At 43.7% G+C, this 27,914-nt stretch overlaps 1 protein-coding gene across 1 annotated transcript in view; it reads right to left on the bottom strand.

Annotated features, from left to right (window-relative positions):
• NFATC2 (nuclear factor of activated T-cells, cytoplasmic, calcineurin-dependent 2) overlaps positions 1-27,914 on the bottom strand; it is a 197,754-nt gene that overhangs the window by 90,245 nt on the left and 79,595 nt on the right. Inside the window, exons 4-5 of the mRNA XM_006839178.1 lie at positions 10,771-10,973; positions 8,790-8,962 (exon numbers count right to left, since the gene is read on the bottom strand). Of these exons, the coding sequence (XP_006839241.1) occupies positions 8,790-8,962; positions 10,771-10,973 (376 nt within the window). The remainder of the gene's footprint in view (positions 1-8,789; positions 8,963-10,770; positions 10,974-27,914) is intronic.

The raw sequence follows: 27,914 nt of genomic DNA, 5'->3' as shown, positions 1-27,914 counted from the left end.
GTCACCATTATAGTTTGAGTGAAGGTTTACAAAGCAAATTAGGTTCCCACTCTACAATGTAAACCCATTTTGTTTCACGGCATAGATTGCATTCCTTCAACGCAACAGCATCCTGTCAACTTCCTCCTCAGGTCCCCCATTTTATTCATCCTGCCTTCCGAGCTTTGTCTAGGGGAAAATGCTGCCCTTTTGGTCTCCTCTGGTTGATTATGCTGAGAAACAGGTTTGTGTCTGGTATTATTGTTCACTTTATAGGCCTGTTGTTTGGTGAAAGCTGATTCCAGATGTAGGTTCAGTTCTAAATTTGAAGGGTGGCTACAGACCCCAGTTCCTGGGACTACACCAGTCTCTGTCACTTTATTATGATTTTAAATTTTGTCCATTTTTTTTCTTTCCCTCTCTGTCCAAAACCTATTGTCGTCCCACTTTTCTATCAGTATCAGCGGAAAATATTTGCATTTTCCTTCTCTGACAGACAGACACGTATCCACATTACACAGATGCTGGCTTTCACCGGTTTTACTGATTTAAATACACGCAATGAGGCAGTTTAGGGTCATGGGTACAAGTAAGGACTCTACAATGTGACTGTCCAAGTTCAAAGCCCAACTCAATGACTTACTAGCTTTGGGACCCTGGGCAAGTTACTTAACTTCTCTGCGTTCTGTTTTCTCTTCTATAAAATGGGAATACTAATAGTACACAACTCATAGGGATATCTGAAAATGTCCAATGGATGGGATGTACCCCCATCAGAGCTCAGTGATTGTATTCTCCCCTGCTACCTCCAGAAAATGATGTTTATTGCAGTGATCAACCCAAAATAGAAATACATAAGAAATCTTGGGACCTCTTGGTTATTTAACTCATTGCTTTTTTTTTTTTTTTTTTACTTTAATTTTTATTTTGGTGAAAGTCCATATAGCCAAAGATACACCTTCCCAACAATTTCCACATGCACAATTCAGAGCCATTACTTTCTTCAAGCTGTACTACTATTCGATCCTTCTCCCTCATGGTCCCATGACCACTAGTATCTTAAACCCACTGGCCCCTAAGCTTCCCACCCAACCTTTTAAGCTTCCGTTGTCAATCTGACCTCACATAAAGAATTCTTTAAAAGAGCAGGATGCTCCCAGCTGACACACTTTACTAATGTTGTTGTTATGTGCCATGGAGTCGGTTCAGTCCGACTCATAGCGACCCTGTACAGAGTTTCCGAGGCTGTAAATCTTTACGGGAGCAGAAAGCCTCATCTTTCTCCCGTGGAACGGCTGGTAGTTTTGAACTGCTGACCTTGCGGCTCGCAGCCCGATTTGTAACCACTACGCTATCAGAGCTAATACGAGTAACCATTTGAGGGTTCAAAGAACATTCCAGAAGATCAGTTTGGTTTAAGGTTTGAACTATTATCTCAGCACAATAGTTTGGGGATTCATCCAACCTTCATGTTTATTTTTACTTTTTTTGTTTGTTTGTTTTTACTGGTAAGCTCACACGACTACAAAATTAAGAATTAGTTCCAATGTTCCAATGTGGAGCTTAGGAAACTGAGTCACCAAGAGAGGATGTGGTTGAGAGTTCAAGCTAAGTAAGTGGGTCTGGATTCCTGATGTGGGGTTCTACCATCCCATGGGGCCCTTTGCTAGCAAAACCGAGAAGAACCAATGGAAAAGCCACCAAGCAGCCTGAGTCAGGAGACTACTCCCCTCCATCCCTTCTCAGGCCCAGCACTGGCCACCCTCCCCAAACAGTCCAGCTGCTATAACACCTTTTTTGTTAATGTAAGATTGACCATATTATCTAGAAGAAAACAGCAGAATATCTTTGCCACCTCAGAATAGGTAAAGATTACTTCTTCTTGTTATGTGCCGTGGAGTTGGTTCTGACTCATAGTGACCCTGCACAGGGTTTCCGAGGCTGTAAATCTTTACAGGAGCAGAAAGCCTCATCTTTCTCCCGTGGAACAGCTGGTAGTTTTGAACTGCTGACCGTGAGATTACAGAGATTACTTGGGGGAACATAAAAGAAGTAATCCCAACAGAAAAAAGGAATAAAGTTTGATAAATTAAACTTTATCAAAATAAAAATTGGATACTCTGAAAATGACACTATTAAGAAAAGACACAAACAAGTCATAGGCTGGGAAAAAATATTCACAGGATATTCCAGATCTATAGCATAGGACTAGATGAGAGCCAGAATACAAAAACAACTAATGCCTATCAACAATAAAGAATGAGTAACCGCAATTGTTGTTGTTGTTATTAAATACCATCAAGTTGGTTCTGACTCACAGTGACCCTATATAGGGTGCTGACTTTGAACAACCAACCATGTGGTTCAAGCCGACTTTATGATAATCGAGGGATTATCCTACAGTGCCACACCAGGACTCCAAGCTTCCACATTAGGGAAATGCAAATTAAAACCCCAAGAAAAAAAAAAAAAAAAAAAAAAGGCACTTCATGGGCCTTTCTGAAAGCATGCAATTAACAACTGAGTTTTAGTTCCATAAGGTAACATGGGGCCTTCAGCATTACAGCCCTCTTCCCCAAACTCTCTCCCTCTCCCTCGAACCAGAAGAGAAAAACTTATGTTACAAGACTTGAGTTTACCCTGCAAAAGTCAGATTCTTATTTTGTTTTTTTTTTTTCCTTATTCTATCTGTCAAAGATGTAAATGTCAAGATCTCAAAGGCTCCCCTGAACTCTTAAAATGATTTTAACATGATCTTTATCTAAATCTTTCTTTTCTGTTCAAATACAAGCATTGGAAAGAAATTCCTGGTACCAATAAAACTGTTGTTAACTCATGAAAAACACACATCCACACACACACAAGATACCATTTTATACTCACCAGTAGTTTGACACTGTAGAATAAGTACTGGACTGCTAACCACAAGGTTGGCAGTTCAAACCCACCAGCTACTCCTCAGAAACCCCATACAGGGTCACTCTGAGTTGGACCCAACACAATGGCATTTAACAACAACAGAATAACTAAAATTAAAAAGACTGATTACACCAAACATTCATAAGCCTCTAGAACAATGGAAACTCTCAACAACTCTTGTAGGACATGTGAACTAATCCAGCTATGTAGAGTGCCGTCTGCAAGTTTTTTAATAAACTAAAATACATCAGACCCAGAAATTTCACTCCTAGATAACTGCCCAAGAGAAATTAATGCATCTGTCTACAAGAAGGTTCAAACAACAATATTCATAGCAGCCTTATCCGTAATACCCCGAAACTTGGGGGGGGGGGGGGGGGGGGGGAACTCCAACATCTACCAACAGCACACCAAAAAACGGCGGCACAGTCATACCATTGAGTATAAAAAGGAACCAGCCACCAAGTCACACAACCACATGGATGGGTCTCAAAAACATCATGCTGAGCCAAACAGTACTGGATACAACAGGGCACATTCTGTACAATCCTATTATATGAAGTTCTAGAACAGAGGGAACTAATTTGATAGAAATCAGAACAGGGGTGCAGGAGGGAGGGGTTGGAGAGAAGGTATAGACTAGAGAAGAATTAAGGGAACTTTCAAGAATGAAGGCAATGCTCGATGTTGAGTATAAACAATTGTCAAAAATCACTGAATGGAAGACCAAACATCCCATGCAATGTAATGTATCTTAATTATAGTTCTGTAAGAGAGAATGTGTGTGCATGTATACACACACATATATACATACATACATGAGGGGGGCTTCGAAAAGTACATGGAAAACATAGAAATCAAGGTAATGGAATTTTTTCCAGAAACTTTCTGGAGTTCCCTGATAGAAATAGTACAACAGAAAGAGGGGAAGAAAGTATATGAAAGAATTCATTTTCTAGCCCACACCCAGGGGCCCCCACCCTCCTCTACAAATGAACAAAATGCATTTACATTCTGTTCTCTGCAAGGGCAGGGCTTGGGGCAAGATTGTTTTAGGTGGTTTCTAGAATGCCATAGACAAAGGCCCTTTGAGGGCAAGGAGGAAGCCCACAGCCCAGGAAACAGTTGTAGGAGGTTCTAGAAGGTTCTCACGGGACGTGGTAGTCCCTTCAGACTTTTCCTCTCTGGGTAGCTGCTGCCTGTGCTCCCGGCTGGGCAGTGGGGAGGTGGCTACTTTGATTCTTTTTTTTTTTTTTTCTTAACAAACATTTTAGAGACTCTTGCTATGTTCCAGGCACTGGTCTCTGCCCCTATATGAGGGAAATGAACAATTGACTTCTCAGAGCACAGAAGGGACCCCTCTACTCTGTGGGGCCAGGGAAGGCTTCCTCCAGGAGCTGCCATCTAAGCAGGCCTGGTGAATAAGGAGGAGGTTACTAAGTACCTGAAGGCTAGGGCTCAAGATGTGTGTTTTCTAAACACTGGGGCACAACACAGTCACAGACGTTCCCACTCCTGTGCTCCACCAAGCAGATCAGAGTCTTGGGGTAAGATGCGGTAAAGAGTTAACATGAATATTTTTTTTTAACTCCCCAAGTGATTTGAAATATATGGCCAAGAGTGAGACCCAGTATTCTGGGTGGAGGTGACCATGCTGGCCAAGGTCCAGAGGTGGGAAGATTCCAGTGGAAGAGGGTGTCCAAGAGACAACTGAAGAGGTGTGGCAAGTGGATGAGGCAGGGGAGAATGTTCGCTGGGACGTGAGATGTGTGGTTATCTGCCTGGAGTGGGAAGGTTGGAATCAGAGACTGAAGAAGATTTTAAAAATTCATGACCACCACGAACCTCCGAATGTGACCTTACCCAGACATCGGGTTCTTGTGGATGCACTAAAGGAATGAGAGGCGTTTGTCCCATATTAGGTCTAAATCCAATGAGCATGTTCTCACTAGAAACAGGAAAAGATACAGAGAGAGCCAGAGGAGAAGGTGCTGTGAAGACAGAGGCTGGGAGACGTACAAACTCAGAACCGCCAGCACTGCTGGAAACCACCAGAATCAAGGTGAGAACACGGGGTGGTTCCCCACCAAGAGCCTCCAGAAGGAGGTTAGCACCTTGATTGCACACTTGGGACATCCAGATGGTGAGAGCATAATACATTTTGATTGTGTGAGCCACGTAAGCCAAGTCCGGCTCAACCATGGACAAGGAACTTAGAGCTGATGCCAAGAGCGCTGAAGGATGGAAGATGCAGGACTCCGAGCTCACGTGCAGCAGGGAGTGGGCTTAGGAAGGAGAATGGTTCCTTTTCACCCCATGAGGTGAGGCAGGGCTGCGTGGGCTGTGATCGCATGCAGGTGTGTTGTCAGGCTAGGAAGAGGGTGTACCCGGAAGTTCTAGGACAAGTAGGAGGCATGGTTATCTGCTAGAGTGGGAATGGATGTGGGCAGCAATGAGAGCTTGGGAGGCTGGAGAAGGTCCAGAGGAAGCAGCACTTCTTGACAACGTTGGAGAACTAGCCAAATTCAAAACAGCTGGGGTGCCTGTCTGCGGTGGTGAGACTTGACCTCTGACAAGCTGGCATGCAACCAGTCTAAGGAACCTGCATTTCCATCCAATCAGCCCACTTGCCACAGGGTGGCCCCTGGTAGTTTGTTCAGGGTTTTTCTACTAGACTGAGAACTTTTCCTTGATCCCTAAGATGGTGCATAAAAGGCAGCCTTGCAAATAAGTACCATCATACCAAGTGTTTTTATTTTTACCAACTCACCCTCCAGAGGGATATTCAATTAAGTCATTGGTCAATAAATACTTATTGTATACAAACTGTGTCAATATCAATAAATACTTATCAAATATCTCTCCTGGAGTACACATAGGTCCATTAGTCAATAAATATGTATTGAACATGTACTGTCAATAAATATTTGCTGATAATTACTCAATAAATAGTTATCGAATATCTCCCCCAGGGTTACACAGTAAGTCAATCAGACAATAAATAGTGATTGAACAACCAGCCACAGGTCTCAGAAAGCAGGATGAAGATGGAAATACAAATGACTGAAGATTCTAGGCGAGAGAGAATATGGCCAATTTGTAGCCCAATATGGTATTGAAAGAAACCAAAAGAAGAAGGTATTTCCCAGAACTAAAAAGTTGGAGACTCTGGGTCTGATATTACTGAGTGAAAATGAGTGAATCACTTTACCAAGAAAGTCTCAGTTTCTTTTATCTGTCAAAAGAAGGTAACTGAATCAAATGCGTTTGTTAAAGAAAAAGAAGGAGGTGGAAAAAAACATCGATTTTTAAGGTTCAAACACCTTTAAAACACCTTGGAGATGTTGCTGGAGGAACATGTGGTTCAATGATGTTCAGATTGACATAAGATAAGTTGATTCGAGGAACCCAAAAGTGACAAGAAACATGAGCTGCTATATTTGGTCCCTCCTTAGGCCTCCTGCTTCCTACCTTGCTACACAAACCACAGCCCCATTCTAGAGTCATCTGCCACAAAGGGAAGACCTTATCTGCTCAAAATCCCCTGAAGAACCAAGGAAGAGCCCTCATTTCCCTCCAGAAACATCTTGAGACATTCAAAACCAAGATAGCAGTGGGCAGCCCTTAAGCAGAAGTTGGGGCCAGGGGTGGGGTCTTCCAGGTAGATGGGAATTCCAATGATTCAACAGTAGTGGTTTTCAACATGTGTTTGCCCTAGTGATGTGTAGCTGGTTCCCCTCTCTCTTTCCTAATAGCAGAGAGGAAACTCGCCATCAGATTCAGCTAACTCAGCATCTTGACTTTGCAAGGCAACAAGAAGCCAGCGTGCTTAATAACCATTTCCAAAGACCAAGTTCAGGTTATTCTCTCAAGAGGAAGGTCCACACTCTCTCCTTGTTGGCTTCCATTCCTGAGGGCCAGGCTTCCTGAACTCTTTCTGCATAAAGTATCTATGCCCTCCTTCTGTGCATTGTTGTTGTTAAGTGCTGTTGAGTCGGTTCTGACCCATAGAGACCCTGATAGGGTTTCTGAGGAGCGGCTAGCGGGTTTGAATCGCTGACCTTGCAGTTGGGCGTAGTATCCTGCAGTGCCATACCAGGATTCCCCTCTGTGTATTGTTATTGTTAAGTGCCAACGAGTCAATTCCGACCCATAGTGACCCTGTATAGGGTTTCTGAGGAGCAGCTGGTGAGCTTGAACCACTGACCTTGCAGTTGAAACAGCTTTGCAGTCAGGCACATTAACCCACACCGCCACACCAGGACTCCTTCTGTGTATTAGGGTCTCATATAGACTAAACCAAACCAAAGTCACTGCCCTGAAGTCAATTCTGACTCATAGTGGCCTTACAGGACAAAATCAAACTGCCCCATGGGGTTTCTGATGCTGTAAATCTTTACGGAAGCAGACTGCCACAGCCTTCTCCCTCAGAGCGCCTGGTGGAGTTGATCTGCCAAACTTTTATTTGGTAGCCAAGTGCTTAACCACTGTACCACCACTGCGAATTAATTGAAGACAATAGCAGATTGTGTCTGACCCATAAAGTATTATTAAAAACCTGAATTTTAAAAATATCAGATTTTTGGTTTCATCTTTAAAAGACTTAGAGGATCTGGCCACAGCATGCCTGTGTTCCCATATGGAACTAGGGAATGGCCAAGCTGGTCCCCACTCTCCAACACCTAACCCCACATCAGTCAGTTCTACAACTAAACTGACCCTCTGTAAGCAACTGAGTTTGGCGTTTACAATATCACGTTCAGTAAGAAGGAAAAACATTCTGCTACATCATTCCATGTGGAATCTGAGTGCCACAGTGTAAAACAAAATATTATTTGAAAAAATGGCTTAAAAAATTGTAATTTTTGTTTCTGGAACCATATGTACTTATTTCTTCTTTACGCTTTTTAAAAAATAATTTGTCAACTTCTAAAAACTGGACACATAAGGAGCTTTGATATGCCTAATTGCAAAAACCAACAACAAAATTGTTCTGAAAGCATCTCAGACTGAACTCAAAGCTACTTCTTTTAAAACCTGATAGAACTGAACCCAGATCTTTTTGCTCGGTCGTTATACCTCACAGACCAATGTCTCCCTCTTTACAGCAATGTTTGGAAGTCTTTATTCCCCAGCTGACTGTAAACTCATTGAGGACAGGAAAACGTCTAGCTCCTTCACGGATCCTTACCCCTTTGGACAGCACTGAGTCTCAGCTAACACCCAGAGATCAATGGAGGCTGGTAGCTAACAGGGTTCCAGGGTGAGAAAGCTCAGGGTCAAATCCCAGCCCCTGCCACTTTTCCCCTCCTATTATTCAGCCCCTTGAATCTCTCCCTTCTCTTCCACACAATGGGATAATGAAACCAGCTACTGCCAGTGATTACTGCAAGCACTCAGTGAGATAAAGCATGCTGAGTGCTTGGAGGAGAAACCAGCTGAGCTGATGCTGAAGAAATTAAGTTGTTATTGTTATGTGCCTTGCAGTCCCATTTGAAGAAACAAGTACCACTGTGATATTAACATTTTTTCTAAGAAAGGGGGAGGGGCAGTGAGTTCACTCCAACTGCATCTTCTCTCTGTAAGAGGAGGGCATCATTCACACCTTTTGGATCTTCTAAACAAAGCCTTGGGTTCCCTCATTAGCACTATTACATTTTTTTTTCCCTTTGTGGCCACATAACTCTCCAGAAGTAACTAGAAACAAGAGAAAATTCTTAAAAATGAGCTGTCACTTGTTCCTCTGGTCAAGTTGGGCCAGTTATTTGTCCTGTGGGTCTTCCATATTCTTAATGATCACCCTAATGACTCCAGTCCAATATTTCCCAGGGTGCTCTGCCTGTAGGGTAGGGCAGGTCACATGCAATACACTTTCTAAGAAACCAACTTACAACACTCGATGGGGTTAGATGCAGTTTGCAAGGAGACGATCCTCCCACTAGACTCTGGGATGTGTACCCGGAAAACAAGCCGCACACGTGTGTTCTTTCTCCCGATGTCGGTCTCGCCTTTCCTCAGTTCAATGTCGGCGTTCCTGAGCTTCAGGATTCCTGCACAATCGATGCTGTCAGGAGATAGAGAGGCCCGTTTATAACAGGCCGTCTTAGTGACGAGAGATCACCCCACAAAAATGCCTCCCTCAGTTAGCCAAGATAATTCTACAGCCATCCACGGGAGCAAATTCTAAGACACCAATAAACATTTCAGTCAGGAATAACTCGGGGGAGGGGCTGTAGAAATCACCAAGGTACCAGAGAAATTCCCAATGAAAATTCCATCTCTAGATGCGAACTTTCTACCTTTACAAATATCTCAGAAACTCAAAATGGAAACTGGCAAAAATTGAATCCAGGCTATTGAGTAGGTAAGAGTAATATGCCAACATTAACTATCTTGAATTTGGTAATTGTTTCAGTAACAGAAGGCATTTTGAATGAACTGAAAAAAATTTTTTAGGCATTATGAATTTTGATGCAATTAGTGGGACACATATGTCCCGCTGGGTCTCTAGTGCTGGTGTCAGTAGGATGACACCTGTTTCTTCAGATTTGTGCAGCTCTACAGGCGGCCACCAGATGATTGTTGTCATTGTTGTTGGTAAGTGCTGTGGAATCAGTGCCATCCCACAGCAACCAGTATAGGGTTTGAACCACCCACAGCAACCCAGTATAGGATTTGAACTACCAACCTTGAGGTTCAAACCAACTTCGCAGTCCAGTGCATTCAACCCCAGCGCCACACCAGGACTCTACCACCACATGATAGCACTCAATAAAAGTGGGACAGTAGTTTTCCCCTATCTCCAGAGTCAGAAAACATAGGTGGGTTTCAAAAGACTTTGGGGAAAAAATCCATTGTCTCTTCATTCACTTTTCCAATGAACATTTTAAAGCTCTCTTGAATGTTCATAGGTCACAAAAGGGTTAACACAGAAAAAAATAGTGAGAGTAAAAAAGCACATGCAAAAAAAATGAAAAGTGGTAAATCTGAATGAACGGTATATAGGAGTTCTTTGGACAATTCTGGAAGTTTCTGTATTTGCAATTGTTTTCTAACAAAATTTTTTAAACCCTAGTACATTTGTGTAATGTTTCCCAAATTTTAGCCATGCACATATTAGCCTTCAGAGTTGTGACCTATCTGCATTGCTACTTAATAATTGTTCTTAAATCAAAAGATTTTTTTTTAATTCACGCAAATTCAGTCTCATTCCAAACAATATAATCCAAGGAATCTTAAGTAGCCTTCCTGCTAATATACGTGAATTATATTTACATCACTTTTCTTAGGACCCCAAGTGACAGAGTAGGGGTTTCCTTGTGGGTTAATGAGCTGGACCGTAAAGTTGGTTTGAATCGCAAGGTTGATGGTTCAAAGCTTACCAGCTGCTCCTCAGAAACCCTATACAGGATCACTATGGGTCAGAACCAGCTCAACGGCACTTAACAACAACTATCTTCATGGGGGAGTAATGGCAATGTCTGATAAGCACTGAACCGAAAGGTGTGTTTGAACTGCAAGGTCAGTGGTTCAAATTCATCAACTGCTCCTTGGAACCAACTTGATGGCACTTAACAACATCAACAACAATATTCATGGTATCGGATCTCCTTGTCTTCTGCCTATGGAGCTGCTGAGTGGATCTGAACTACCCACCTTTTACTTAGCAGCCAAGGGCTTGATCTTTGAGCCACCAGGACTGACTCTACTTTAAAAACAGAAATCACCGAGTCACTGTGGGCCAGTTACAGTTCCAGAACCACCGTCCTTCCATCCGTCTTCTGGAGTCTTCCTGCCCAAACTTCTCTCTTGCCCCTCACTCACTTTCCCTCCAAGACCCGCCACCGTCAGCAGCAGCAGCCCAGCCCTTACGTTGCTCTCATGTTGTTTTTTGGCTCCAGCGGGATCTCCAGGACTTTGGTGTTGCCCACAATCTTCTCATAGCTGGTGGTGGTGACGGTCTTCCCGGTGATCCGGTGCACCTGGTAGAAAGCGTGGGGCTTGAGGATACGCTCATCGGCTGTCCCAATGAAGATCTGAAGGCCCAGAGGCTTGTTTTCCATGTAGCCATGGAGCTAAGAGAGAAAACAAAATCAAATCATTACCCCAGTGTAATGTGTCTGTGTTTTTTGGGGGGGGGGGGGGGGGGGGGAGGGCACTCCCATCCAACAAACCACAAGAAGCAAAGAAACATCAGAAAGTGACAGGGATTCCTGCATCATCTAGAAGAATCTATGGTAGGCCTAGAACCAACCTCAGCAGCCATACAGAGAAGACTTCTGGGAAATAATAAGTCCGGTGCACTGTGGGATAATACACTAGACCACAAAGTCGGTTTGAACCACAAGGTTGGCAGTTCCAATTCACCAGCCACTCCTCATACAGGGTTGCTATGAGTTGAAACTGACTCAGAGGCACTTCACAAAATGGAATATTAAGCAGCCATGAGAAATAACATGGTAGAATAGAATTGTTTATATGGAAAAAATAGCCAACAACTATACTGAATTGGCAGCGGGTGGTAGTGGAATGTCACATATTAGTAAGGGCAGAAAATAATCGAAAAGAAATAACCATCAAGCTCTTGACAATTTAAAACATAACAAAGATACCATAACCTAAGTTGAAAAAAGAAAATTAAAGCCTGAAAGAAAATCTATAGACCATGTACCAGACCAAGGCTTGGTACATAGAACACAGAAAGAATGTCAACAAACGAGCAAGTGAAAGACACAATTTCCGGACGATGTTATTCAAAATTGAATCTCACACCCAGTGACATGGCCTATATCTTTTCTTTCTTTCTATGATCATCTAACTTAGTCTATCTTTTCTTGATTCCTTTTGTCCTGGTCTTTCTCCCACAACTAAAATGCATCACCTTGAGGGTACGGGTGCATCTAAGATGCCACAAAATCCCTAATCCCTAATACTTATTACACGCTAAGCACTCAGAATAGTTCTTAGCACTAAGTAGGTATTCTAGCATGTTGTTTATTGCATGTATTAATGAAACCGTCCAACCAAAAATGTAAAGGAGATTTAAACAGTTCAAATCAAAACAAATGGTCATTAGCACAGAACAGATGTCTGACTTGTAATCAGGAAAATGCAAATTGAACATGAGATACTATTTTTCACCCACTCGGAAACCCTGTACAGGGTCGCTATGGGTCGGAACCGACTCAACAGCGCTTAACAAACAAAACAAAAAAACTGGTAGCACAGTGGATACGAATTGGACTGCGAACCTCAAGGTCAGCAGTTCGAAACTACCAGCTGTTGTTCCACGGGAGAAAGATGAGGCTTTCTGCTCACGTAAAGATTTACAGCCTTGGAAACCCTGTACAGGGTCGCTATGAATCGGAACCGACTCCATGGCACAGAACCACCACCACCAGATTGGCGTACATAGAGATATTTGATAATACCAAGTATTTTGGAGGTACTCTCATATAGCTGATACAATATAAACTAGTATAATTATTTTAAAGTATATTGAAGCAGCAGCTAATAAAATTTAAAATACATATTCTCTTCTTGTTGTTACATGCCGTCAAGTCAATTTTGACTCAGCAACCCTTTATAGGCTTTCTGAAGAGCGACTGGTGGGTTTGAACCACCAACCTTGTGATTCGCAGTCCAGTGCTGATCCTACAGCGCCACACCAAGATTCCACATATACTATGTTGTTGTTATGTGCGTGGAGTCGGTCCAATTCATAGCAAGCCTGTACAGGGTTTCCGAGGCTGTAAATCTTTACAAGAGCAGAAAAGCTTCATCTTTCTCTTGTGGAACAGCTGGTAGTTTTAAACTGCTGACCATGAGATTAGCAGCCCGATTTGTAACCACTACACATACATATACTCTTCTTGGTGTTAAGTGCTGTCGAGTCTGTTCCTACCCATAGCAACCCTGTTTAGGGTTTCCAAGGAGCAGCTGCTGAGCTTGAACCACCAACCTTGCAGTTCAAACTGCTTTGCAGTCTGGCGCATTAGCCCATAGCGCCACACCAGGACTCCACATATACTACAGTATATGTACTATTACTTAGGTCCTATAGTAATAGTACATATACTATGTTGTTGTTGGTAAGTGCCGTTGAGTCGATTCTGACCCATTGCGACCCTGTATAGGGTTTCCAAGGAGCAGCTGGTGAGCTTGAACCGCCAACCTTGCACTTCAAATGGCTTTGCAGTCTGGTGCATTACCCACAGTGCCACACCAGGACTCTTCCTACATACTATAGGACCTAGTAATTTCACTTTTCAGTATGGACTATAGACAAACACTGGGCATGTAGGAAAAACATACAAAAATGTTTACTGAAACAAACATAATAATAATAATGAACAAGTAGTTACATCAGTAAGCCTAGGACTAATAATGACAAATCTAGACGATGAAATACTATGAAAAATAGTCATATCAGTAAGCCTAAGACTAATAATGACAAATCTAGACGATGAAATACTATGAAAGATGTTTTTTTAAAGTAAGGTAGAGGTCTGTGAGCTAATCCAGAAAAATCTAAGACATGTGGTTTAAAATGAAAAGCAATTTATACCAAAACATGTATGAGGGGGCTTCAAAAAGTTGTAAAAAATTTCCATTACCTTTTATTTCCATTTCTCCATGAACTTTTTGAAGCCTCCTTGTATGTTGTGTTGTTGTTAAGTGCTGTCGAGTCGGTTCCAACTCATAGCAACCCTGTATAGGGTTTCCAAGAAGCAGCTGCTGAGTTTGAACTGCCAGCCTAGTGATTCAAATTGACCTTGCAGTCCAGTGCTTTATCCCACAATGCCACACCAGGATACAATTTCTAAAAACACTATGTTCTATTCATCCATTTATAGGTAGAAAAGCTCAAGATCATCAGTCAAAGCTAGGCCAGGGGCCAACTGTGGAACAAACCATTAACTGCTCATATGTAAGTTCAGGCTGAAGCTGGGGAAAATTAAAATGAATCCACAAGAGCCAAAATATGAACTTGAACATATCCCACTGGAATTTAAAAAGTATCTCAAGAACAGATTGGATGCATTTGACACTAATGACCCAAGACCATAAGAGCTGTGGGATGACATCAAGAACATCATCCAGGAAGAAAGCAAAAGGTCATTAAAAAGTCAGGAAAGAAAGAAAAGACCAAGATGGATGTCAGAAGAGACCCTGAAACTTGCTCTGCAGCATAGACATGCTCAAGCGAATGGAAGAAATGAGGAAATGAAAAAGCTGAACAGAAAATATCCAAGTGCAATTCAAGAAGACACAGTACAATAACGAAATGTGCAATGACCTGGAGTTAGAAAGCTAAAAGGATCACGCTCAGCATTTCTCAAGCTGAAAGAAGTGAAGACAAAATTCAAACCTCTACTTGTACTACTTGTAATAAAGGAGCTCTGGTAGCATAGTGGTTACAAATCGGGCTGCGAACCTGAAAGTCAGCAGTTCGAAACTACCAGCCACTCCGCGGGAGAAAGATGAGGCTTTCCTACTCCCGTAAGGATTTACACCCTTGGAAACCCTGTACAGGGTCGCTATGGGTTGGAACCGAGTCGACGGCACTTAACAACAACAACAGCAACAACTTGTAATATTGAAGGATTCTATGGGCAAAATATAGAACGATGCAGAAAGCATCAAAAGAAGATGGAAGGAATACGCAGAGTCACTGTACCAAAAAGAAATCCTTGATGTTCAACCATTTTAAGAGGCAGGATATGCTCAAGAACCAGTGGTACCGAATGAAGAAGTCCAAGCAGCACTGATGGGTGAAAAACAAGTCTCCAGGAATTGATGGAATACACATTGAAATCTTTCAACAATTTAATGAAGCACTGGGGGCACTCACTCACCTATGCCAAGAAATTTCGAAGGCAGTTACCTGGCTAACAGATTGGAAGAGATCTGTATTTGACCCCATTACAAAGAGAGGTGACCCAATAGATGCAGAAATCATCAAATAATGTAACTAATATCACACGCAAGTAAAATTTTGATGAAGATAATTTTATAATGACTGCAACAGTACATCAACAGAGAACTGTTGGACATTTAAATTGGATTCAGAAGAGGACATGGAACGAGGTATATCATTACTACGCTAGATGGATCTTGGCTTAAAGCAGAGATGTTTACTTGTGTCTTATTGACTACGCAAAGGCTTTTGACTGTGCATATGATGACAAACCACAGACAGCAAAGAACATGTTATTACAGAACACTTAACTGTGCTCATGAGGATGATTTACAATCAGGAAAGGTGTGCACTAGTGTTTATTCTTTCACCATACTTATTCAATCTGCATGCTAAGCAAATCATCTGAGAAGCTGGGTTATGTGAAGAAGATCATGACATCAGGATTGAAGGAAGACTCATTAACAACCTTCGATATGCAGATAATACAACCTTGCTTTTTAATAGCACAGAAGACTAAAAATACTTATTGAAGAAGCTCAAAGACCACAGCCTTCAGTATGGACTGCATCTCAATGAAAAAAAAAAAAAAGACACAAAAATCCTCACTACTGGACCAATAAATAACATCATGATGAATGGAAAAAAGATCGAAGTTGTCAATGACTTCATTTTGCTTGGATCTATAATCAACACTCATACAAGCAGCATCCAAGAAATCAAAGAACGTATGGCATTAAGCAAATCTGCTGCAAAGGCCCTCTTTAAAGCATTCAAGTACAAAGATGTCAGTTTGAGGATTAAGGTATGCCTGACCCAAGACATGGTCTCATATGTGAAAGTTGGACAATAAACATGGAAGATCATAGAAGAATTGATGTATTTGAATTGTGGTGTCAGAGAAGAATATTGAAGGTACCTAGGCTGCCAGAAGAACAAACAAATCTGTGTTGGAAGAAGTACAGCCAGAATGTTCCTTATAAGTGAGAATGGTGAGAGTTCATCTCTGATACTTAAGACACAGTAAGTATCAAGAGGGACCACTCCTAGGAGAAGAACATCATGTTTGGTAAAGTGGAGGGTAAGTGAAATAGAGGAAGACTCCCAATGAGATGGATTGGCGCAGTGGCAGCGGCAATGAGCTCAAGAGTAACAACATGGTGAGGATGGCACAGGACCAGGCAGTGTTTTGTTCTATTGTGCACAGGGTCACTATGAATCAGAATCAACTCAACAGCACCTAACAACAATCCATTTACACACATGTCAAGGCAACTGAAAATGGTGTGGAAGGATGCACTTCAGACAGACAACAATCATGATCGCCTGTGGGGATGGAGAAGGCCATCAAAGATTAAGAAGACTGTCAAAGGAGATTTCAATTCTATTCACAGCATCGTAACAATATATAGAAAATGTATTCCTGGGAAACTGAAATTTAACCTTGGTTAAGAAAATAATCACACGAGAATAAAGTAAACTGAGCTTAGAGTTTGGAGATGGGTACATGTTCTCACCACTAGGCAAGAAGTACTAAGCAAATCATTTAACCCTTCTGTGGCTCAGCTCCTTTTTCTGCACGTTGAGAGGGACTGTGACAAGTGACAACTCACCAAGCTCCTTCCTTTCTCTGAAGTTCTACAAAAGTTCAATAAGATCTCTAGTCAACAGCAGAAAACAAGGCCACAAAAAGGTTCCAAGGCCATGGATTTACACATGGTGTGGGCTGCAGAATTGTAATGGCCAATACAATAGCCACACATGATTACTGCAACTTGAATTAAAGGAAAAGTTCAGCTCCTCATTGGCACTAGCCACATTTCAGGTTCTCCACAGCATAGATACAGGAGATTTCTACTTTCTTGGACAGTATCAATCTAGGAAGTTGGAAAAATTCTTCCAATACAAGTTCTCCCCTTCTAAAAACTATTGATATCGACAGGCTAGAGGACAGCCACGTAACAACTTGTTTCATCACCTGCCACTCTGACACACACAATATTTGCATGTGTGTCTGACACACACTCCTAGAGGCAGCCTAGGACAAAGATGGCCGAACTAAGTCAGAAGGCTAGCGTTCTACCCCATGCAAACTGAAAAACAGGACATTGTTCTCAGCGACAAATATCAAATGGAGAAGGACAGTATTGACAAAAGATTGTGGTGTTGTTTCTGCTTTGTGTTGGCACACAAGATAAATATATTTCTTCACCTCTTCTCCTGGATTTACAGGAGACAGTAAACACCACAGTGAGAAGAAAAGGAGACAGAATAGACAGCAAGCACTGGTGGTTGGGGCTACTTCCTCCTCTGGTGGACAGGAAAACGGGGCATTCGGGTGTACAAAGTCAGGTCAAAAGCCAGGGAACACCTGGAGAAAAAGGAGCTTCTTTGTCATGCTCTGAGAGTTGTACCAGAATCCAGCTACTGTTCCCCTTTCCACTACCAGCATCCTCTCTTCCTGGAGACCACTCTGTTCCCAAACTGGCTTTTCGCTGGTCTATCACAGAGCAGCCCAGAGATCTTTCAAAACTACAAATCACACCCAGACACCGCCCCCCAGCTTAAAACCTTCTGATGGTTTCCTGTGGCCTTAGAGTAAAACTCAAACTCGGAGCAATGGTCTAGGAAAGCTTTCCACAATTTGCCTTCTCCCTTCATCCCCTTCCAACCCATTAAACCTCTGCCAACACCAGCCAGCCCTGTCTCCTGAACACTCCAAGCTCGTTCTGACCTCAGGGCTGTGGCACAAGCTGCTTTCTCTGCCTGAAACACCTTTTCACTGGGTCTTTGTATTTAGGACTCAGCTCGTTCAGTCTTCTTTGAATCACATTATCTACACTGGAGGAGAGTACTAAAAGTGCCATGCACTGCCAAAAGAACCAATAGATCTGTTTTGGAAGAAGTGCAGCCAGAGTGCTCCTTAGAGGCCAGGATGGCTAAGCTTCGTCTCTCATACTTTGGACATATTGTCAGGAGGGAACAGTCGCTAGAGAAGGATGTCATGCTGGGTAAGATGGAGGGTCAGAGAAAAAGAGGAAGACCCCCAACGAGATAGATCGGCCAGGTGGCATCATTGATGGCGTCAAGTGTGGCAGCGGTAGTGAGGTTGGCACCGGATCGAACATTGTTTCGTTCTGCTGTGCATGGGGTCATCATGAGTCGGTTCTGACTTGATGGCACCTGACAACAACAACAACAACAACATCTACACACACCCAGTGGCCAGCTGGAGTCAGCTCTTACAGACTTGTGAGACTTAGGCATACTCAAGCTCACCAGCTACTCCTTGGAACCCCTATACATGGATGCTATGGGTCAGAATTGACTCAACGGCACTTAACAACGACAACAACTACCATGTTGGAGTCCTGGTGTGGTGCGGTGGGCTAATGAGTCACACTGCAAAGTCATCTGAATTGCGAGGTCAGTGGTTCAAGCTCACCAGCTGCTCCTTGGAAACCCAATAATAGGGTTGCTATGGGTAGGAATCGACTGGATAGCACTTAACAACAGTAACAACCATGCTGGTCACTGTGGAGCTTAAAAATGGCTGTCTGGCAGTATATACACCATAAGAATCTACAGATGTTATCAATCAGGGCTTCTATTTCTGGAAAGAGCCTGCTAGAATAGTGGATTATGAGTTGGGCTGCTAACCGCATGGTCAGCAGTTCAAGTCTACCAGTTGCTCCAAGATGAGGCTCCCTGCTCCTATTAAGATTTACAGCCTCTGAACCTCTATATAGAGTTGCTAGAAGTCAGAACTGACTCCAGGACACACAACCACAGGCGATTGCTGGACAGTCCATTATTAAGCAATTTTCTAGCAGAATACTGGAATATTTATTTGTTTACCATCTGAAAACTTCTTGTTTTCTTAGTTGCTTATCTGTTTTCTATCTCTCTCCAAAAAGAACAAACATGAGGTCAACAAAAGCAGGAACCTAGCTAATTTTGTTCAGTGTGAACCAGAAACATTCGTTCATTGTGTGTATCCTTACCATCCATCCACAACAAAGCACAACACACCCTCCCACCTGTACACGCATCCCAACATGCTCTGTAGCCTGGGGTACCATACTGTCATGTCGGTTCCGACTCATAGCAACTGTTTCCAAGGCTGTCAATCTTTGTGGGAACAGAAAGCCTCATCTTTCTCCAGTGCAGCTGCTGGCAGGCTCGAACCACCAACTTTGTAGTTTGCAGACCAGTGCTTGTGCTACAGAGCTATTATCCATGTTTTATAGATAAGGAGAAGGACCTGTAGTAGCATAGTAGTTACGAATCGGGCTGCTAATCTCATGGTCAGTAGTTCGAAACTACCAGCGGTTCCATGGGAGAAAGATGAGGCTTTCTGCTGCCATAAAGATTTACCGCCTTGGAAACCCTGTACAGGGTCGCTATGAGTCAGAACTGACTCTATGGCACACCACCACCACCACCACAGAGGAGGAGAATGAGGCTTGCTCAGGTCAGACAACATCCTGACCGCCGGGCAGAGTCAGCATGGTCTTTGCCACCATAGTCTCCATCTCCTGGGCATCTACTAGATTCAGAGCTACCTGCCGAGGACCACATGTTAAAAGTACACGAAAGGCCATCCAAGGAAATGAAAGCAAAGGTTCAACTATGAGATCAAGAGTGTTCTGCCTGCTGAAGGAGACACACAGAGAGTGGAAACCCAAATAAGCAAAGATGGTGCTACTTGAAAGATAACCCACTTCTTTAGGAAAGACAAGGATGACCCCTCAAGTCAAGAGCAGCCCACTAAATGGGACTAGATGATACATGGGGGGCAGATGGAACCCACCTGACCTTGGCGAGCTTCCCCTCCCCAGGAAACACCCGAGAGGGGTGTGGCATCGTAGAAAGAACAAAGGATTTCACTTTTGGTCAGACAGGCCAGGATCTGACCCCTAACTCTACGGTGTGGCTTCGGGGAACCCGCTCCACCCCTGGGAGTTTCTATTGTCTCATGTATACGAGGAATGTAGCCTCCGCTCCCAGGGCTTCTTTTGAAGGCAGCCTTTGTAACCCCCCAAAGCAGTTCACACAGCCACAGGTACCCACCAAACGAGAGCACTTCCCTGTCATCGGCGATGATACGATCAGAAACTAGAGGTGCTACTACAGAACTGAGTGGAAGGACAGTGAAGTAGAAGGAGGGTTCACAAAGTGAAAAACAACCCAAAACACCCACTCCAGGCCGCTCTGTGGTGGTTACTCAGCCACTCAGGAAGGAGAGGCCAGAGAGCAAATGTCTTTGCTATTTCCCTCCACCAGTCCTGCCTCCGGGTGTCATCAGGTTGGGAGCCTACAGGGCAGAGAACTGCTCCACAGGGCTTCCTAGGCTGCACTCTCTCTGGAAACAGATCACTGAGTCTGATGAAAGAGACCCAACTGCTAACTTTTCTATTAGCTGAGCCCTGTAACCACTGTGCCACCAAGGATCCTTTCCTACTCTAGAACATGGTAGAATTTGCCAGAGCTCCGATAGCTCAGTGAGCTCATTGGGAGGAAGCTGGCTAAGGAGAGGTTAAAGCTGGAATGGTTGTTGTTGGTGTGTGCCATCGAGTCAGTTCCGAACCATAGCGACCCTGACCAGGGTTTCCGAGGCTATAAATCTTTATGGGAGCAGAAAGCCTCATCTTTCTCCCGCGGAACAGCTGGTAGTTTCGAACTGCTGACCTTGAGGTTCGCAGCCCAATTCGTAACCACTACGCTACCAGAGCTCCTTAGCTGTAATGGTTAGGGTCTCGCACATCTTAGAGAGATTTTGGGTCTTGATGTTTGAGGGTGGCTTCTGTGTCTTAGGCAGGCAGGGCCACCTGTTGGGCATAACAGGGCCACCTGTTGGGCATAACATACACCTGTGTTAGGTCCAAGTTCTAGGTCAGCAACCAACAGAGCAAAAGGATGCTCCACCACTTCCTGCAGCCGAGGCAAGGGCAAACATTTACTATTGTCATATTCAGTCAGTCAGACAAGGGTTCCCAAAGAGGGGTGACCCCAGCACACATCCTAAGGGGCTAGAGGCACAGGCATGAGGGTCTGAGGATGTGTGAGGTGTAGTCCATGGTGCAATACCACTTGGCCACCACACACGGAGCCACTCCACTAAAGGGACCCCCAAATGCTAACTGGAGGCACGGGGACAAGGTTTTGCAAATCATCTGCTCTGTCCCCTGCCAGCTACTTGAAAATCAGACCTGACGATGGAAGTTCTTTCAGTTGATTTGTGGTTTAAACATCCCCCACTTTTTATAGCGGGAGAAAGATGAGGCTTTCTGCTCCCGTCAAGATTTACAGCCTCGGAAACCCTGTACAGGGATCGCTATGAGTCAGAACTGACTCCACGGCACTTAACAACAACAACTTTCTACAAGTAGCCCTGGAGGTGTAATGGTTAAGCACTCAACTGCTAAGCAAAAGACTGGTGGTAAGAAATCAGCCAGAGGCTCTGCAGAGGCGGGAAAGCCCTGGTCAGCTGCTTCCCTTAAGATTACAGCCTGAAGAAGGCAGATCCCCTTGAGTTTGATTACACGTAAGTTTGGCAGGTTCATCCTATCAGCTCAGCTCCAAAGAAGCCAGAGGCAGGGGCAAATACTAATCAGATCCACCCTGAACCCCAGAAGCAAGCTCGGCCCACTCTTAGCAGCAATTTCTCTTTTATGACGCAAACATGAAAGGGCAGTAATTTTTGTTGATTCTTGCTCTTCTTTTTTCTTGTTATAAAAGTAATAAGGGTCCATTCAATGGAGAAAAGCTAGACAATACAGAAAAATATAAATTATAAAGAAAATGCCTTATCAAAAAAAGTAAGCATTTCAGTTTGGGGCCTTCCAGTCTTTTCTTCTAGGCACATGTAGTTATTATGTGCCACTGAGTCAATTCTGACTCATCGGGACTCGGTATGACAAAGGAGAACTGCCCATAGGGTTCCAGGCTGTCATCTTTTTGGGAGCCAATCACCAGGTCCCATGGAGCCAATGGGTGGGTTCAAACAGCCAACCTGATGGTTAGCAGACAAGTGCGGATACCAGGGCTTCTACTAGACACATAAACCAAACCACAAACCCACTGCTGTTGAGAAAATTCTGACTCCCAACTCAGAGAGACCCCTGTGTTGTTAGGTGCCGTGGAGTCAGTTCGGACTCACAGCGACATTATGAACAACAGAACGAAACACTGCCCAGTCCTGAGCCATCCTCACAATTTATATGTGAGCCTACTGTAGCTGCCACTCTGTCAGTCCATCATGCTGGCCTCTTCCTCTTCCTCGATGACCCTCCATCTTAGCACGCGTGATGTCCTTCCTCCAGGGACAGGTCCCTCCTGATAACATGTCCAAAGTACAAGAGACGAAGTCAAACCATCCTGGCTTCCAAGGAGCATTCTAGCTGATACTTTCAAGACAGATTTGTTTGTCCATCTCAACGTCCATGGTACAGTCAACACCATAATTCAAATCCATCAATTCTTCTGGAGTCTTCCTTATTCGTTCTCCAGCTTTCACAAGTGTATGAGACGACAGAAGACAAGGCTTGAGTCAGGTGTACCTTCGTCCTCAGTGTGACATCTTTGTTCCTGAACAATGTTGCCCACTGCAAGTGATTACAAATCAAGTTGCTAACCTCAAGGTCAGCAGTTCAAGGCTACCAGACATTCCATGGGATAAAGATGAGGCTTTCTGCTCCTGTAAAGATTTACAGCCTCAGAAACTCTATACAGGCTCACTATGAGTGGGAACGGACTCCACGGCACACCACCACCACCGATACGTCATTTGATTTCTTGACTGCCGCTTCCAGCAGCACTGGCTGTGGAAATGAGCAAAGTCTTTGACAACTTCAATCTTTCCTCCATCTAACATGATGCTACTTTTTTTGGTTCCATGTATAAGGATTTTCATTTTATTTACATTGAGGTGTACAACCCTTATTGGCTTTAGTTTTTTAAAAGACCCAGAGTAAAATTTCCCGATAGGGATTCCAAAGCTGTAATCTTTATGGTTTTCCTTCAGGGCGGCTATTAGGTTCAAACAAGCAGCCTTTTAGGTTAGCAGCCAAGTGCTTAACCTTTGTGCCACCAGAGTTCCTTTCTATCTGGGGTTCCGTTTGCCATATTGTTTGCAACTTACCAATGTGGTGGGACTACTTCGCTCATCATTATATCTTTATGAGAGAATATTGCAAACAACCACGAAGTATCCAAGTAAGGTGGCTACAGCCCATCATTTAAAGGGCCTCTCACGGTCGTAAACAAGGTCTGCACCTGAGAGTGGGAACCCCCTTAAACTTCGCCCTGTCGCCTCTTCTGTGCCTTACTCTCCTAGCCCCTGTCCCAGCCCTGGTGTTTCTGTCCTATATATGTTCCTGCTGTGTGCATGGAGTTGGTTTCAGAGTCGAACTCTGAAACCCCACAGGGTTTTTGAGACTGTTATGGGAGCAGATCCCTAAGTCTTTTTCCTGTGGAGTCGCTAGGTAGGTTTGAACCCACAAACTTTCGATCCACTGTACCACCAGAACTCTGTATCCTATATATGGAGCACAGATTCAGTGAGCGTCTATGGCTGGGCACTCAGTTTCCACTTCCCCCGGATGAGACACACTGCAACGAAGGGCCATGTAAATGATACTTCCTCTTGTGCAATCTTTCTATCAGCAATGCTCAGATCTTCCTAAGTACTCTCAGACGGATGCCGCTGCCACCAAATCCGAAATGTGGGACTGATTTTCAAACTGGCAACTGGCCAAGGAAGCTGTTTTGAATTTTACTAAAACCAAACTTTAACAATGTTAAGTAGCATTTTTGTTAAATTGGGGATGTTAGGAAATTGGTATTGTCCTCAATGATTTCACTCTGAAAGAAGGGGAAAGCCAAGGGGATGTCGTACTGCAGTTCCCAAAGGCCACGTGGCACGTGGAGACAAGGTTTTTACCAACACTCAAAAGCACAGATTCAGCATTTCTTTCTGAGTATAAGCTCAGCAGAGCACACCTGCTTCCACCGAACATGCCCACCCCTCACACACACACACAGGGGCCAGAGAGTTCAGACCACAACTGTTCTCTCATCTACGTCATTGCAAGCAGCATGACATGTCCGCCAAGACAGCGTGTGTGAACACCTTTCATAAAAATCCGCATTTCTGATACCTCCCTTGGCCTTACACCCACATTGGACATCTCCAAGACCTGTCCATTTTAATTCTTAGAAGAAACCAGCTGTTGATTCCGACTCCTGGAGACCCTAGATGCATCAAAGTGGAACTATACGCCACAGCATTTTCAATGGTTTATTTTTAGACTCCTGGTGTGGCTCTGTAGGATCAGAACTGGACTGTGAACCACAGGTCAGCAATTCAAACCCACCAGCTGCTCCTTGGAAACTCTATACAGGGCTGCTGTGAGTTGGAACCAACTCAACAACACTTAACAACAACAATGTTGTTGCTGTTGTTGTTATGTGCCGTGGAGTCGGTTCTGACTCATAGTGACTCTGTACAGGGTTTCCAAGGCTGTAAATCGTCACAGGAACAGAAAGCCTCATCTTTCTCCCACGGAACAGCTGGTAGTTTCGAACTGCTGACCCTGAGGTTCGCAGCCCGATTCGTAACCACTACGCTACCAGAGCTTGTGGTCCCCAAAAGTCCTGGTGTGGTGCTGTAGGATAAGCACTGGATTGTGATATTGGTTTGAACTACAAAGTGAGTGTTTCAAGCTCACCAGTTACTCCTTGGAAATCCTATACAAGGTCACTATGATTCAGAATGGACTTGACGGCTCTAACAACAACAACAATGGGGTGCCTGTGGAGTCTTGGTGTGGCACTGTAGAATAAGCACGGGTCATCAGTTCAAACCCACCAGTCACTCCTTGGAAATCCTACATAGACTCAGTGGCACACATTAACAACAACAGAGGGTGTCCTAAGAAAGTCTTTCAAAAACTGATATGGAACAATCTCCAAAATGTATCAAAGCCGTAGGTATACAAATATTCACCTACCTGTTTTTGTAAAGCGGGGTAAATGTGCATATATGCATGTATTGTGGGCATGCATGCAAATGTGTGTGTTTATATATGTACTGCATCTTTTTGCACAGACACACCTGTAAAACAGTTGCCTTTGAGGAGGAAACTAAGAAAGAACTGGGAGAAAGACCTTACCACAGAACACCCTCTTTAAAAAAAAAAAAAAAAGGTAGTATTTTTGTGTTTTCAGTGAACGTTTACATAGCAAATTAGGTTCCCATTCCAGTTTTCCCAGGGTGTCAACTTTCTCATTACTCCCACTCTGGTTGTTTCGTTTCCCGTAATCGAGTTTCCCTGCCTCCTAGCTTTGACTTTGCTTTTGAGTAAATGTCGACTGAGTGGTCCTCCTGTGGATGACTTTCTAAAGAAGCGCAGTATGCACAGATGAAATTGTTTATGCTTTGAGCCAGTCTGTTAGTTAGCTAAAAAATGACCTCATGGACTAGTTTTGGTTCGAGGTTTGACTAGTATCTCCGGGGTAGTCTCAGGGAGCCCTCTAGTCTTAGCTGGTACATTTGAAGAATTTGAGTTCTAGTCCACATTTTTCATATTATACCAAGATCAACTATTGTGTGCCTGATTGGAATAGTTGGCATTCACAGTTGGGACACCATCTAATTCTGGGGTGAGGGCCCAAAAAAATCTCCCTGCCATTGAATTGATTCCAACTCATAATAATACTATATAGGGTTTCTTAGACTGTGAATCTTAACAGGAACAGACACCTTCATCTTTTTCCTATGGAGCAGTTGGTGGGTTTGAACTGCTGACCTTGTGGTTAGTGATCCAATATCTAACCTACAATGCCACCAGGGGGCCTTGACTTCAGGGTTGTTGCTGTCATTATTACATGCCATGTAGTTAATTTTGACTCACAGTGATCCTATATAGGGTTTCCAAGGAGCAAATGGTGGATTTGAACCTCTGACCTGTTGGTTAGCAGTCCAATGCTGATCCTACAGCACCAAACCAGGAAGGTAGATGAGGTGAATCCCCTCTTTCAATTTTTGAACCATACACATATAGTAGCTATCCAAAAGAACATGAAAAAAAATAAAATGAAAAAGAAATTGCAAAAAAAGTATTTTTATTTAAAAAAAATTTTTTTTAAAAGAAATTGCACCCTATTTTTAAATGTTCACTTGTAAAGTGCCATAGAGTTGGCTCTGGACCACAGCGACCCTGTATAGGGTTTCTGAGGCGCAGCTGGTGAGTTTGAACCACTAACCTTGCAGTTCAAATGGCTTTGCAATCTGACGCATTAACCCCCAGAGGTTTGATCATTCTCAGCGAAGAGCCACCATTGTGGCACCCCTGCACTTCAATCACAATTGAGCACAAAAATTATTTTCTGAATGTACAACCTAAAAAATAAAGCCAAATCATTCATTTAAGGCAGGAGTTGTTAAGTAAGTGGAGCATCGAGTTGGTTCCAACCCATAGAGAACCTGTATAGGGTTTCGGAGGAGCAGCTGGTGGGTTTGAACTGCTGACCTTGAAGATCAAACTGACTTTGCGATCCAATGCATTATCCCGCAGCACCATACTAGGCAGGGGTGGGGAACCTTTTTCTGCCAAAATGTATAATGTAATTTGCAGGCCATAAAAAATTATCAAAACTTAGCCTACTAAGAGATGAGGACAAGGAGAGACAGAGCAGCTGAGGACTCTAGACTCACGGAAAGAGAAAGGTTGTGTGCTGGAGGCCAGGAGGCAGGCTTGTAGAATGTGCCCTTTGGTTGTTTAAATGATTATACATTCCTGAGTGTTTCTGCGCACATCCAACCCCCCCAAAAAAAGGAATAGAAGCAAATACTGTTGAATGTTGACGCACGGAGGAGATTGTAATCATTGCAAAGAAACAATGGGTGTAAAACCGATATTCTCACATATAAACTATCACAACTCACAATAAAAACTCATAAACATTTTTTCAAACAATTAGCCTACTATATTGGTCATTTAATTAATTCACCCTTAATGTGATGGGAGAAATTGCAGTGGCCTTGGGCCTGGTACAGTCCACGAAATCCTGCCATGGCGCTGCGGGTTAAAGTGCTGGACTGCAAGTTCAGTTTGAACCACAAGGTCAGTAGTTCAAGCTCACCAGTCGCCCCTCAGAAACCCTATACAGGGTCGCTATGAGTCGGAACCTATTCGATAGCACTTAACAAAATACATTCCCTACCCCTGATTTAAGAAAAGACATTGATCCTGCAGCTTTTGTTTTCAAATCTTGACATTTCTTCTAAAGGCCTCAGGTGAAAAAAGGTAAAGTGCTGATGGAACAAATGTCTGCATCCTATCAAATCCCATCTTGCAAGAAAAGCCGAAGCCCAGGTCCCACCCACTGACATCTGCACAGCAAGCATCGAAGGTAGGGGACCTAAGGAAAGGGAGGGGCAGTTGTTTGGGGCCTGTATCAGTTACGAATTGGGCTGCGAACCTTAAGGTCAGCGGTTCAAAACTACCAGCCGCTCCGCGGGAGAAAGATGAAGCTTTCTACTCCTGTAAAGATTTACACCCTCGAAAACCCTGTACAGGGTCGCTATGGGTCGGAACCGACTCGACGGCACTTAACAACAACATCAGAAAGTAGCAAACCACACAACACATCCATTTGAAGAGCAAGTCCTGTGGGCTCGACTTTTCAAAATCCATCCGAGATCTAACTGTTCTCCCCAGTTCTATTACTACAATCCTGTTCTGAGCCACCACCATTTCCTGCCTGGATTGGCGCAGCAGACACTTCACTGGGCTCATCTCCTACCGAAAAAGGTACAACAAACTCTCCCCATTTGGCCACAGCCTGCTGTACTGGTGCAGTTGGCATCCCTCATGGACAACTCTCTTGTCGGGACTTGTGGTGTAGACACCTGCCTGGACTCATTCCCATCAGGTCCTGTGGTGTAGACACCTCCCTGGACTCATTCCTGTCAGGTCCTGTGGTGTAGACACCTCCCTGGCTTCACATCCTGTCAGGTCCTGTGGTGTAGACACCTCCCTGGACTCACGTTCTGTCAGGTCCTGTGGTGTAGACACCTCCCTGGACTCAC

This window comes from Chrysochloris asiatica, unplaced genomic scaffold, assembly GCF_000296735.1.
Source record: "Chrysochloris asiatica unplaced genomic scaffold, ChrAsi1.0 scaffold00023, whole genome shotgun sequence".
NCBI lineage: Eukaryota > Metazoa > Chordata > Mammalia > Afrosoricida > Chrysochloridae > Chrysochloris > Chrysochloris asiatica.
Note: the sequence above shows the minus strand (reverse complement) of the source record. Positions and strands in the feature narration are given on the sequence as shown.